This window comes from Anopheles coustani, chromosome 3, assembly GCF_943734705.1.
Source record: "Anopheles coustani chromosome 3, idAnoCousDA_361_x.2, whole genome shotgun sequence".
Classification (NCBI taxonomy): Eukaryota; Metazoa; Arthropoda; class Insecta; order Diptera; family Culicidae; genus Anopheles; species Anopheles coustani.
Window position 1 is genome coordinate 44025793 of NC_071288.1, and position 13235 is coordinate 44039027.

At 47.9% G+C, this 13235-nt stretch overlaps 4 protein-coding genes across 4 annotated transcripts in view; 2 read left to right on the forward strand and 2 right to left on the reverse strand.

Annotated features, from left to right (window-relative positions):
• Positions 1–1146, reverse strand: part of LOC131272646 (CCR4-NOT transcription complex subunit 6-like) — a 122489-nt gene extending 121343 nt beyond the window's left edge. The window contains exons 1-3 of the mRNA XM_058274466.1: positions 1010–1146; positions 540–909; positions 284–459 (exon numbers count right to left, since the gene is read on the reverse strand). Of these exons, the coding sequence (XP_058130449.1) occupies positions 284–459; positions 540–844 (481 nt within the window). The 5' untranslated portion in view covers positions 845–909; positions 1010–1146. The remainder of the gene's footprint in view (positions 1–283; positions 460–539; positions 910–1009) is intronic.
• A 1859-nt stretch (positions 1147–3005) lies between these two features.
• Positions 3006–5174, forward strand: LOC131271240 (vesicular integral-membrane protein VIP36). The gene is made up of 3 exons (XM_058272646.1): positions 3006–3403; positions 3530–3645; positions 3728–5174. The coding sequence occupies exons 1-3, from the start codon at positions 3247–3249 to the stop codon at positions 4460–4462; spliced, it is 1008 nt and encodes a 335-aa protein (XP_058128629.1). The 5' UTR covers positions 3006–3246; the 3' UTR covers positions 4463–5174.
• A 100-nt stretch (positions 5175–5274) lies between these two features.
• Positions 5275–7831, reverse strand: LOC131261253 (DNA replication licensing factor Mcm5). The gene is made up of 2 exons (XM_058263237.1): positions 7547–7831; positions 5275–7460 (listed from the first exon to the last, which is right to left on the reverse strand). Exons 1-2 carry the CDS (start codon positions 7699–7701, stop codon positions 5411–5413), a joined length of 2205 nt encoding a protein of 734 aa, XP_058119220.1. The 5' UTR covers positions 7702–7831; the 3' UTR covers positions 5275–5410.
• A 665-nt stretch (positions 7832–8496) lies between these two features.
• Positions 8497–13000, forward strand: LOC131272025 (wolframin). Its single transcript, XM_058273633.1, has 3 exons — positions 8497–8606; positions 8704–10933; positions 12224–13000. Exons 1-3 carry the CDS (start codon positions 8528–8530, stop codon positions 12681–12683), a joined length of 2769 nt encoding a protein of 922 aa, XP_058129616.1. The 5' UTR covers positions 8497–8527; the 3' UTR covers positions 12684–13000.
• Positions 13001–13235: the final 235 nt, after the last annotated feature.

A 13235-nucleotide genomic window follows, 5' to 3' on the forward strand; every position in this document is an offset into this window, starting at 1 on the left:
TGGAATTGGACATGATTTTCAATCATGTCTAAACAATCATATTCGTGGAGTGCTATTTTCTAACGATAAATCTATTCTAGATACATAAAATTTACTTGTGGAATTGTGTAATCAAAATCTGATCAATCCCTCCGTAATATCCACAATTTTCCCTCCTTATATTAACGACTTGGATCCTCTTTCATCGTTTATGCACCAAATGGCACTTCCAAATGGATCTGGGATTCCCGATACTTCCGCGTATAGATAGTGGATCTGTACTGTCCACGTGTGCTCGGCCTACCTGATAGATTATCCAGCATGTAGGTCAGCAGCTTGGACGTTCCATTCGGTTCATTGTAGATCGACAGCACATCCTTGCCAAGCGGGTTACCGTGCAGTCCCAGGACGTGCAGGTTAAACAGCTTGCCCAGCTCGTACGGCAGCACCCGAAGGTAGTTGTTGTTGAGCAGCAGCTCCCTAAAAAAAATGGCGACAAGTGGAAAGTTCAGAACCAAAAGTGGAACCGATGCAGTGGACTCCGACTCCGGTCCACTTACCGTAGCTGTATTAGCTCGCCGAGCTCGGCCGGCAGACTGCGCAGCTTGTTCGCGGACAGATCGAGCGTCCGCAGCTTGGCCAGCTGGCCGATCTGGTGCGGCAGGCGCGTCAGAGAGTTGTCGTTCAGATACAGGGCGGTCAGGTGCTCGAACTTCCACAGCGTCGGGCTGAGGTTGCGAACGCTGCCCGTTATCTCGATGCCCTGCCAGCAGGTCTTCTTTCCGGCGGCAATGTCCTCGGCGGTCAGAAACGTCTGCTGTCGCCGGTTGTTGCTGCTTTCGTATTTGTCTTTATTGCGTGACATCTTTGCACCCTGTCCGCTTCTTCTTCGCCGGCTGTTGCTTCTGATGGACTGGTAGATGATGCTTCCTGGCGGCGGTGACGGCATCGTGAAAATATAAACAAAAATTTAGAAAAGGTTAGTGAAGGTGTGAGAACATATTCCTATGTTGTTTCCCATCCTACTTACCTTCATCTACTGCCGAGAGGACTTGTTGGAAGTGGCTATCCTTTGGTTCGCGATATTTCTGGTTTGTTTGAAATTATTCCCTTTTTCTCGATTCGTTTGATGAAGTTATTTTCTGTTTTTGTTGTTTCTATTTTGTTATCGTTTAACTACACACAACCGCACACACACGCACGCACACACACATTCGGAAACGCACACGCGCAAACAACACTTACGTACGGAAACAATCGCGCGCCGCGGACACAACTGAAACGGATTCCTCTCCCTAGAGATGGGCGACGATGGCGGGAGGAGAGAAAGGGGAACGGGAAATTTACTTTACTCGTTAGATGCACTTCACTTTACTGGCTGCGATGGGAAAGAAAGAAAACATTCACAAAGAGATGCACCTAACAATCGCGGACCTTGCAATATGTAGATTATCAACACTCCACCCGCGCGCGCGTCCGGGCGCCAAGAAAATACGACCATACACACTAGCACACACAAGGCAGACGCACAGCTCGAAGGAGGCGAAAAATGCCGTGTGTATATAACCACAAATACCAAGCGTATGTAGATTTGCAATCTAATGTTGCTTGATGATACGGTCGAGCCGACCCCGTTCATGAATTCCAGGTGCGCAGAACGGCGGACCTGTGATAGGGCAGTGCACGAAGGGCACACAAAGAAAACGGGAAAACTTGCGAAAGAAGGAGCGCGCGCGGTCAAGGAACGGCGGATCTCTGACCCCTCGAGCCCTAGCCTTCGGTGCACTGGAACGACGATGTCACACGGCGTTTTTGGCTTGGTTCGCGTATCCTCACACTTAATCGTTCCATCGATTGTTATTCCTCCTCGATTGCTTCTACAGAGGGACACATCGGAAGCGCAAAAAACAATTCTTCGTATCCCCAACGAGATGAAGCTTGAGTTGGAGTGGAACTTGCACTACAAGAAAATTGTTTATAGCGTTGCGTTCCCACGAACTCTTCCTCGGAGGAACCGCGTTGCGTCCGTCTGCTCGTCCGTACCTGGCTGGAGGGTTCCGCAGGTAGGGACTTTGCGTAAGGAAAACAATTCACCAAAGGAAACGGACGCGACGCTGAAACGCACGCGGCAGATGAAGATGAAAAACCACAGGAAAAACCTTCGTACTGGCGGCGGTACGGGCAGACAATTGACACTAAACTTCGCACTTACGTCCCGCTTGAACCCCCGGGCAACGCGCACACAAAGCCCACAAACCACTACGCACTTACGATATCCGGAGCGATCGAAAACCCCCGAGCACACGCACGGGTTGGCGCACGAATTTCCTTTTGCAAATTTTTGTCGGGAAATTTACAACACGAAAATGTACAGGGAAAAGGCAAGCAGAAGACAGACCTCGACTTTCGGATGACTATGATAGTCTGCTTGTCAGACAGTAGTGGTGGGAAAATCGGCTCCGCAATCGGAGCCAGCTCCGAGTAACTCCGGTATATTTAGGAGCCGGCTCAGAAATCAGTTCCGAACTAACTGCTTCGAACTAGCAGCTCCGGAGCCGGGTCTGAACAAACTAACTAATCTCCACGATTCTTTCATTAGCGTAGATCATGCGACAAAAAAATGGGTCACGTAAACTTGGAGCTAATGCCGAAACCATCTCCGGAGCTGTTAGTGCGCTCCCGAGTGCCCACCACTATCAGACAGCGAGCAAGCCAAGGTTACTTTGAACAAAGCTTATCGATACAACGAAGCTATGGTGAAAGAACCTTGTTGGAAAATGAAACGTTTCGATTTTTTTCCTTTGGTTCTGTAGAAGATGGGCAGTTAAGAGAAGGCAGAGAAAAGGGAAAAATTTTTCAGCTGAAAAAGCTAACATTTACCATTCAGTAATGAAGTTTTTACAGGATTCAAGAGTGATGAAAAATACAAGCAAAACTACACACCAAAACCTGCAAGCAGCCCTGCTGTTGGCAGATACTATGACAGTTCGTTTTTGACATTTCGAGAAAAAGCCATCGCGATACGCCGAATCACACAGCGGAAGATAGAAATATTTTCGTTCTTATCCTTGCTTAGCGTAGTCAGTGGTAAATAGGAACATAAATTGATTTCAGTCCGGCAATCCTCTAGTCAGAACACATCTTGTACGCTACCAGAACGGTATAGTTGGTCTCAGAGGTAGCGGCCACTCTTCGGCCAGTGAAATATACAATACAAGTTCTCGCAAGTTAACTAATCGCTAATCAGATAACCCAACCGAACCGCCAATGTACGGAATAAACGGAACCATCCGAAAAGTACAGTTCTTCCCATCGTACCTGATCTCGGGGTTACTGCTACTGTTGGTAGTGCAACGCAGCTCACAGCAGGGTGATTTCAATGATTACATGAAACGTGAGCATTCTCTGTTCAAACCATATCAAGGTAAGTGTAGTTCCCTTTGTTCCATCAATCCACTGGTGATACGGTTAGGCGATAAATCTAGACAACGGTCGCATGTGAGCCGTACACGTTGTACGTACGTACTAACCCGATGTTATCTGTTTGTAGGTTCGGGCATGACCATACCGTATTGGGATTTCATAGGCACTACCTTTGTGACGAACTCGTACGTGCGCCTCACCCCGGATCTGCAGTCGAAAAACGGTGCCATTTGGAATCATGTGGTAGGTAGTCGATGCATGGTATACATAACCTTCCTTTGTCACGGATTATTCATACGCTTCGTGTACCTGTGTCTGTTCGCAGCCCTGCACTTCCATAAACTGGGAGCTGCATGTTAACTTCAAGGTGCACGGCAAGGGAAAAGATCTGTACGGCGATGGGTTTGCGATCTGGTACGCGCGCGATCGGTTGCAGTCGGGCGCGGTGTTTGGCAGCAAGGACAACTTCATGGGGCTCGCCATCATCCTCGACACGTACAGCAATCACAATGGTCCGCACAACCACCAGCATCCGTACATCAGCGCCATGGTGAACAACGGTAGCCTGTCGTACGATCATGACCGGGATGGTACGCACACACAGATCGCCGGCTGCGAGGCAAAGTTCCGCAACGTGGACTTCGACACGCAGCTCACCATCCGGTACGAAAACGATGTCCTGTCCGTGTCGACCGATTTGGAAAACAAAGGCGCCTGGAAGGAGTGTTTCAGGGTGGAAGGTGTCAAGCTACCGACCGGATACTATTTCGGTGCCTCGGCTACGACGGGGGATCTGTCCGATAACCATGATATTATTTCGATCAAATTCTACGAACTCGAAGCCCCGTCGCTGCTCGCTGAGGATCGCCGTCAGATCGTACCGTCGGCCGCCACATTCGAGGCACCGCGCGAACACAAGGACGATCCGAAGCCGGGCATGTCGAACGTGAAAATTTTCTTCCTCATCCTTCTGTCGATGCTGATCGTTGTTGTGCTGGTGGTGATCGGCATTATGTTCTACCAGAAGCACAAGGAGAACGCACGAAAACGGTTTTATTAAAAAAGATGAAGCCATCTGGCAAAGCGCCATTACATGAGACATCATGACAGTATCGATGTCCGACACGAAAAGACCAAACGTGAGGGAAAGGAAAGAGGAGAGTGACTGAATTCTTAGATGAAACAAAACACGAATACATACCAAACAAAAAGAACCAGCAGAAGAAACAAGTATGTATCTCATCCTGGGGAATATTCCTCGATCGAAATTTGGATAATTGTAAAATAAGGGGGTTGATTTGGCATCTGTAATTTCTTCTTATAAAACATCACCATCAAGTACCGCCGTGGGAAACGCCATTCTCTGAACTCTAAAGGACGGTATCCATTGCCAGGATTCTATTTAAGGGTTCCTACCAGAAATATAATCTCCAATGTTAGGACGCACCACGCGTGGAAGGATAGCGAATGAAAAATCATTTACCTCCACGGATTGTGTTTGCCCCTCGTGACTAACGAACGATTTTTCATTTCTTGCACTTGCTCGGGTTTAAAGATGTCTTAGGGGTTGCGTAATTTTTTGTTTGTTTTGCTGAACTTGGGTGACAAATGACATGGATTTCTTGCATTATACGATTTAATGTACATCTGTTATTTTTGGGTTTAAGCATAAGATGGTAAACAAAGCTTATAGAGAAATAACAAACTGTATAGGGAATTTATCGAATACGATCGAACGAGCGATGAATAAAGCGATATGACAACAATGTAAAAATGTGAAGATAGTACATTTTTTTGTGTTACCTGAAAAACTAATTAACAAATCTAGGTGGAACATACTTTCGAAAGAACAAAAAGGGACGATCATTTGTACTACGGAGCATTATTTTATTGCAAAAAAAACAGGTCGTATATTATGATGGAAAAGAGTTAAGAGTAGTAAAAACGCACACACAAGTTGACAAAAAAATTCAGTGTCATACGGAGGATATTTTTCCCTACCCTCCCCCTACGACAAACGGTACAACATCTTACGTTGCATGCGGTGCTGCAGTTCCCCTCGCCGGATCATCGTATGGATGACCTTCCGCACCGCCGATTCCGGGTACTTTTGGCGCGCAAAATCCGCCAGAATGTTCTGCTCCGAGACTTGCGAACCGATGGCAAACCGGCGCTTCAACTGCTTCTCGATGCGGTTCAACACCTCCGTGTCCTCCTCGGTGGTGAACCCTTCGGCGCCGGCCAACGAGCCACTGTTGGCGGCGGCCATCGTCGACACGGCAAACAAACGGAGCGCCTCGCTGACGTGAGCTTCCGTTGCGAACGGTTGCAGGTGCATCTTGGCGAGCGACTCCGAGATGCGAATGATGGCCTCCAGCTGGCGGACTGTGATAGGAATCGACATCCGTTTGTCGGTGGCCCGTTCGTGTTCGCCTACGCCTGCTCGTAGGCGAACGTACTGGCTTTTCAGCTTCTCAGCCGCCGGTTCGTTCAACCGCGGGCCGCAGTGCGTCCGGCAGTAGTGAATGTACTTCTTCAGCGTCGCAAGTGGAATCTCACCCTCCTTCGGTTCCGTCGGGTTCGCCTTGGACGCGTTCATGTGCACGTTCATGACATGTTTCGCGAGCGTAATGTCCCGCTTCTGATCGTGCTCGTCCTTCACAATGAAAATCATATCGAAACGGGACAAAATCGTTGGCATGAAATCAATGTTCTCATCACCCTTGGTGTCATCCCAACGGCCGAAGATCGAGTTGGCCGCAGCCAGGACCGAGCAGCGTGAATTCAGGGTCGTCGTTATGCCTGCCTTAGCAATCGAGATCGTCTGCTGTTCCATCGCTTCGTGGATCGCAACGCGATCGTCCTCTTTCATCTTGTCGAACTCGTCGATACACACGACGCCCCCGTCTGCCAGTACCATCGCACCGCCCTCCATGACGAAGTTACGTGTGGCCGGATCCCGGATGACCGACGCAGTCAAACCGGCAGCACTCGAGCCCTTGCCGGAAGTATAAACCGCAATCGGAGCAACCTTCTCGACGAACTTCAGCAGCTGCGACTTGGCCGTACCGGGATCACCCAGCAGCAGAATATTGATATCACCACGGCGCGTCAAACCATCTGGCATTCGTTTACGCGACCCGCCAAACAGCATGCTAATAATGGCCTTTTTAATGTCCTGGGAGCCGAAAATGCTTGGAGCCAAACTTTCCGCCAGCGTTTCATAGATGTTGGGACTGGCTGCCAGCTTACGGAACATCGACTCTTCGTCAGTGGTAATGTTGTTGAAACGCGAGATCGCTCCCTTACCCTCCGCATCGACACTTATTCCAACGACCCGCATGTACGGAGCGCGCACACCAACAATCTGCTTCTCACGACCGTCAGCCTTGCCCTGGCGTGCGATCTTCCGGATGGAGAAAATGCCGTGAATCATCACCCGATTGCCCGGGACCACTCGCTCACACAGGCTTCGGTCGCAAAACAATTGCATGTGGCGTGGGATCTCGCCCTGCGGGATGAAGTCGGGAAGTTCCTGCAGCTTCAGCACTTGGAAGTCGACACACCGGCACTTGTCCGGCATGATAAAATACGGATCGAGGGGACATTTCGGCCGACCTGCCTGCTCCGTGTTACACTTGCGTGGCATCTGGTAACCCTCGAGGCCCGGATTGACCGGTAAATTCGGGATGACATTGCTGCACGACCGGCACTGGATGGAAATGCGCGTCGCTTTGGCTTTGATGCCGGACGCGGCTATGATGATACCGGCCACCTTTACCAGCTTCGAAACGCTGTCCGATTTCAGATCGCGTATGTTGGTGGGATTGGAACCGGATCCCAGCAGCACCTGAATGTCGTGCACCTGCTCCTCACCCTCCGGACGAGGGGATGTAATTTCGTCGGCCACTTCCCGAGCAGCCTCTTCGAAAATCTGCAGATGCTCCGTTGGCTGTTTGTATAGTTTGTCTGCCAGAGACTCATCGAACCCAGCCAGATCCTCGATTTCCACCTCCAGGTAGTAGCGTCCGAGCAAGTAGTTTCGCTTCAAGGCATCACTGTAGAGTACAGTATATAAACGGAATTGTAGTATTCACTACCTTCAGCTACTAGCTTTTGCTAGCAAACAAGCCGACTTACTTACCGGTATTTGTACATAAAGTTGGCCTCACAGAAGGTCCGGATGAATTCTCTATACTTTTTCTTCACTTGCTGTAGATTGATCTGGTTCTCATTTTGCTGCTGATCGCCGTCAAAGTTATCGGAGAAGAACACTCCAACATCATCGAATCCGTTCATGATGATTCTTCGCAAAAAGGATTAAACTAGCGTTGAATTACAACCAACAAAGTGGGAAAAACGGAATACACAAGTTTTACAAAATAAAAACGCAACACGTACGAATGCACGCCAGTTCGATCCAGATGAAGCCAAAACTGTTGACCGAACGACAGACGTTTTCGCGCGCAAAAGTTTTGTTTTAGAAAGCGTTTACAATACTATGTTCAATGCATTGCATAACCATGCTTTGATACATTGGAAGGGAACTATATTTTTATAAATTGTCTTTGAGGCAATATAGTACAAATATGAAACATCATTCATTGATACTATTTTATTTCCTCCAAATACAGCTTTAACTTCTACAGGTTGCTTTTTAATTACCAATTATTTTAATTGAAGTATTCAACCATGTGGTTTGCTTTTTTCATAGCTGAGATATTCTGCACTTCTATCGGCTAGCGAGTACTATCAAATTTACGATTATTAGCAGGTTACGGTTAGGGAACAATGCTCAAAAATGAATGTTTGTAAAAAGAATTGTTTCATGCTATCTCCCGAAAAATTATCTTTGATATAAATCCTCCTAAATGTTCCAGCTAAATGAAGAACTTCTGATTTTCGACGTATAAAGTGAGAATCTATGAGAAATTCCCAGCTCATGCCGACTTCTCGTCTCACATTTCATCTCACGAGTGCAAATGTCAATTTTTGTGTACATCAACTTCTCACAACATCTAGCAAATGCAGTTTGTTTGATGCACTTCTGCAAAACGGCTGTTTTGTTTTTCCCTGCCCAAGATCGCTGTTTGTTTCCTCGCGCACCGGCAAACACCTTTCTGCAATGGCCAGCTGGGCAAATCGTCCACCGATTGAAAGCAACGGTGGTCCATCGTCTACCAGGAAGAAATGGAACCTTGAAGGTAAGCGGCAGCAGTGTCCTTCACAACAAAACGTGATGATCTCATGTGTCTGGATTGCGCCCCGAAAAACTACCTACATTTGTCGTGCATCTTTCAGACAAAAAGTCTCTCCGAAACTTGAAGTACCACTTTGCGGAAGACGGTTGCTCGGAGGTGCAGTTCACGCTCGCCAAACAACTGCTGGAGGAAAACTCCGAAACCGACCCGGCACATAACCATGCCCAGGGCGTCCAATGGCTGCTCCGGGCCGCGCAGCAGGGTCACGAAGCATCCATCGAGCTGCTGAAAGAGTGTTTCGAAAATGGACGAGGCATTACGGAGGCAAACGAAGAGGACGTGCGGAGCATTCTTGCGATGAGCCCAAGCGAGCGATCGGCTAGGCGCGCTGCCCAGGAGCTGTTTGCAAGCCTGTCCAATGGTGAGGAGTACGTTACGGCAGCCCAGCTTGAGAAGCGAATGCGCGAGATCTACAAGATTGACCGACGGCGCCGTCGCACCCAGCCGGATGGTGCCGAAGCGGATGGCAGTGTCGAGCACAGTGCATCCGCTAGTGGTACGCCGGAAAGACCTGGCGGTTCCAGTACGAACCACGATGGCACGCCACTTGGCAGCTCGAATGGCAATCGGCTGCATCGAAGCCCTACCGTGAACCACATTTCCGAAGCGAACCTGCTTGCGGCCGCAGTCAACTACTCCAACGGACACCTGCCGGCCGTGAGCGATGCGCTTATGCTTTCCGTTCCGGATCCGCACAGCTTAAACCACGTGCCGTGCTTTCATAGGCCGTTTTTCCATCCGATTGTTTTCTTTCAACTGCTGTACCATCGGTTTCTGTTGCTAATGTCAACCTTTCCGGGATCGACCGGTGGCACCTGGCTGCAGCTGGTGCTGGTGCTGGCCACGTACTGGTACTTTGCTAGTGAAAACTTTCTCTCGCTTGTACCCGTCGGCGGATACTATGCCAGCCTGGCGGTGATGGTATTGTGCAGTTTTCGGATGCTCAAGTCCAAGCATGACTTTATCGACTTCCGCATGTGGTCCGGGTTGTTCCTGCGCTACGGTGACGAGCACCTAAATACAAACGAGCCCGAAAACCAATACCTGCGCAACAATCTGAAGCCTTACCTGTACTTTTTCGTCGCTTTCTTCGTCAACATGATGCTCCAGCCCAACATTAGTGACCAGTGGTTGCCGTTCTCGGAGATTACCGTGCTGGCGTTCACGCTGACCTTCCTCACGATGTTCGCGTTCACGTACACCGCCGGTGACCCTTTTCCGGACTATCTGATTCTGTTCTCCTTCGGCTTGAACGTGCTCGCTAAGTATCCGTACGAAATGGACGAGGTCGTCACGACCGGGTGGCGTTTCCTCGACCTCAAGGTGCCCGGCTTCTCGACCTTCGTCATTGGCAACGGGATCGAGTTTTGTTTGAACTGTCGCGCGATGCTGTACCTGATGATTCCCGGTTTCCTGATGTACCTTGCGCGGCGCAACAGCTGGCGAGGAATCTACCAGTATCTCATGCCACACTGCGTGACCCTCGCCTGGTTGCAGATCTGCATTATTAGTTCCCAATCGGCCACCATGTTCGGACTGGTGCGTGGTGCCCTCGGACTGTCCGGGTTGCTACTGTTTCTGCCCCTGTTCGGTATCGTCACGTTGCTCATTCCGGTGTTCGCCGTTATCGAGTGGCTGTCACTGACCGACTCCACCGTGCGACTCTGGTCCTCGATCGGTGCTGCCGTTACGGCCGTGGCCATCTCCGGCTACATGGCCAGCTCGAGGCGAACGGAGCGGTACATCACGTTCCTACAGATTGCGATCTGCGTCATCGGTACCGTCTTTCTCACCTTGCCCCACATGATGTCCAACTTCGAGACGGTCGGAGGTAGCGAAGGACGCCTTTACGAATCGACGCCACCCGCCGATCATCTCGGACACCACCATCGGAACCCATCGCACACGAAGGACAGTGCTGAGCGTCCGGCGAGTCTAAGCTGGGATCTGTACTACAAGTTCTGCCACCAGCCGGCGTGGGATAGCGAGAATAAGGTGAAAACACAACTCCGCTGCACCAATCTGGACGGGACGTACGTGCGCTGGGAGGGTACGGTGCTCGATATGGCCATCTCGAGTCGAAGAAACTTGCGGGCCGAGCTGATCGAAGGCTATCTGCCAAAGTTTCTCGCCGATCGAATCAACTGTCTCTACGGTGAACCGATCGAACCGGACTGTGGCAATCTGAACGGATCGTCTGAGGGGGACTGCGAAAACTTGAAGCATTTCATGCAACGCCAACGGACTTGCCACCTCAACAAGTGGAACACGTAAGTTTAATCTAATTTTGTTTATGATTTTAAAATTCAAGCATAACTAACACTATACCTCTATCGTAAATATTTTGAATCAATTTATAACTTAGAGACATTCAATCTAACCATACATGAGCAAACTGCGGATAATTGTCGATATTTCATTCACTCACATGAATTAGGCAATATGCACCACTGAAGCGAAAAATATTAATTTCTTGAAGTTCATTCAAGAAAAATACCCCAAAATTTAGCTTCAGTTTATCTACCATAAAATAATAGAACGATATTAAAACTCTCAGATTGTGATTAAAACAAAGATTTCTTAGAGCACTCTTTTCCGCACGTATTGTTAAATTGTGGGACAAAATAGCCCAGATAGTGAGGCAGAACTCATCCCGTGAATAATAGTATAATAAGTGGGTTTTATCGAGGCTAGATGTTTTTGAGTATCTGCAAGTAAACCACGGGAACCAAATATAGGTAAAAGTGCTTCCAACTCCAAATAAACATTGTTTAGTTTCTGCAATAAATGTTACATCATATATTTTATTATGAAACATCAAAAATTTACCATTTGGAGTTGTGGGTCTGATTTGATTCAGTTGGAAAGTGTCACACTGAATAAGTTTGGAAATCTAAAGTATTTTGCCTAACATCTACAGCACGTCTTTCTGCCCCACTTAAGCAAACTGCATATTACTCGCAGGTTTTTAATTTTTGTCTTCACAACCAGCATACAAGGATTACGAATCTAATTTTGTTCAGTATTAGATAACATATTGAGGAACCCAAATATCTGCTGGATTGCAATATTTTATTCAAATACTTGTTATGGCTTAAAATATTGTAGGGAAATCTTATATGTTTTTAGACATTGTTAGCTTATCTTTTTCTGTTAAATCTATTGTTGAGCCAGGATAAATTAAACACACCAATTAACATAACCTATTATATATAGCGTAATTTAGCTAATAACAATCCAGTGCATTTTACCCCACCGGGACATCTTGTCACACTTTCCGGTACAGCTTCCAGATCTTACTAGTATGATTGAATTCTTGGATACACGGGATGGTACAAAAATTAGTATCAGAGAACAATCCTAAACAGACCACCATAGTCATACAGAAATAAGACTCTAACAATGTATACAAATTATTAGCCAGATATCCAATCTTATGATAAGTTTAGCCATTTCCAACATTTTCTTTCATATAACGGTTAATAATTAGTTTTAATTGTCTCAAGCTAATCGCGTGTAGCTAATCCTTCAACCCTGTTTATCCCTTGTTTGCGCACCAGGTACGAATACGAGCTGAAAGTGCGCATGTCAACCGGGCTGCTCACGAAACCGGCGGAAATCGTCCTCAAAGCCCAGCACGCTTTCGGCAACTTCACCCAGAGCCTCAACTACTCCGACCGTATCTGGTTTATCGGGGTGCTGCGCGATTCGTCCCTGTCGCAACTATCCGCCGGCGGGACCGGGCCGGCCACCGACCAGCAGCAACAGCAGTGGGATAGCGCCGGCGGACTGAACCTAAACCTGGGCGGACACAACTTCGGCGTGCACGGTATGCGTTTGGGGCGCAAAAATCCTCTGCTCGAACTGCACTCGATCGGGTGCATCCAGTGTCGGAACCCGACCCTCACGGCGGTCCATCTAACCGAGGGCCTGAAGGTGAACGGGCGGATGCGAGATCTGCTGCGCGGTGTCAAATACTTGCTGAACGTTATCTTTAACCCGCTTGTGATCTTCAAGTAATCCGCACCTGGAGCACCTAACTGAGGTATGTAACTGATGCTGGTCATACTCCGAGCTACTCGCTAGTCTGTCACACTCTTGTTGGGCGTATGCTGATCGGAATTTTGAGTCGCAATGGGTCTTCTAAGCTCCGTTGCAACTTCACCTGTCTTGCAAACCGATTAACTTAGCTTCACTTGATATAAAAGCTCTATGCGGTGTACAGTGGCCGACGTTTTTCTCTATGTTTGTTTTTACTAAATTAATATTCGTTTCGTTTTCGTTTAGTCTCTATTAACAATAATTACATATAATACAAGAACGGATAATAAAACATGTACGTGTTGATGAATTATCTGTTGTAATTCTTCTGCTTATGAAAGAAGGCATATTTTCCTATATAAAACTCATCTTCATTATTCGTAGTAATAACATTGCATAAGCTTTTAAAATATCTTTCATCCTAATCCGCTTCACATTTGGCCACTTTGACCCGTTTTACCTTCTCCATTTTTGCTAGTTACACCAATCCGCAAAACGTGCGTCATCCGGTGTGATGTGTTAATTTTAAAC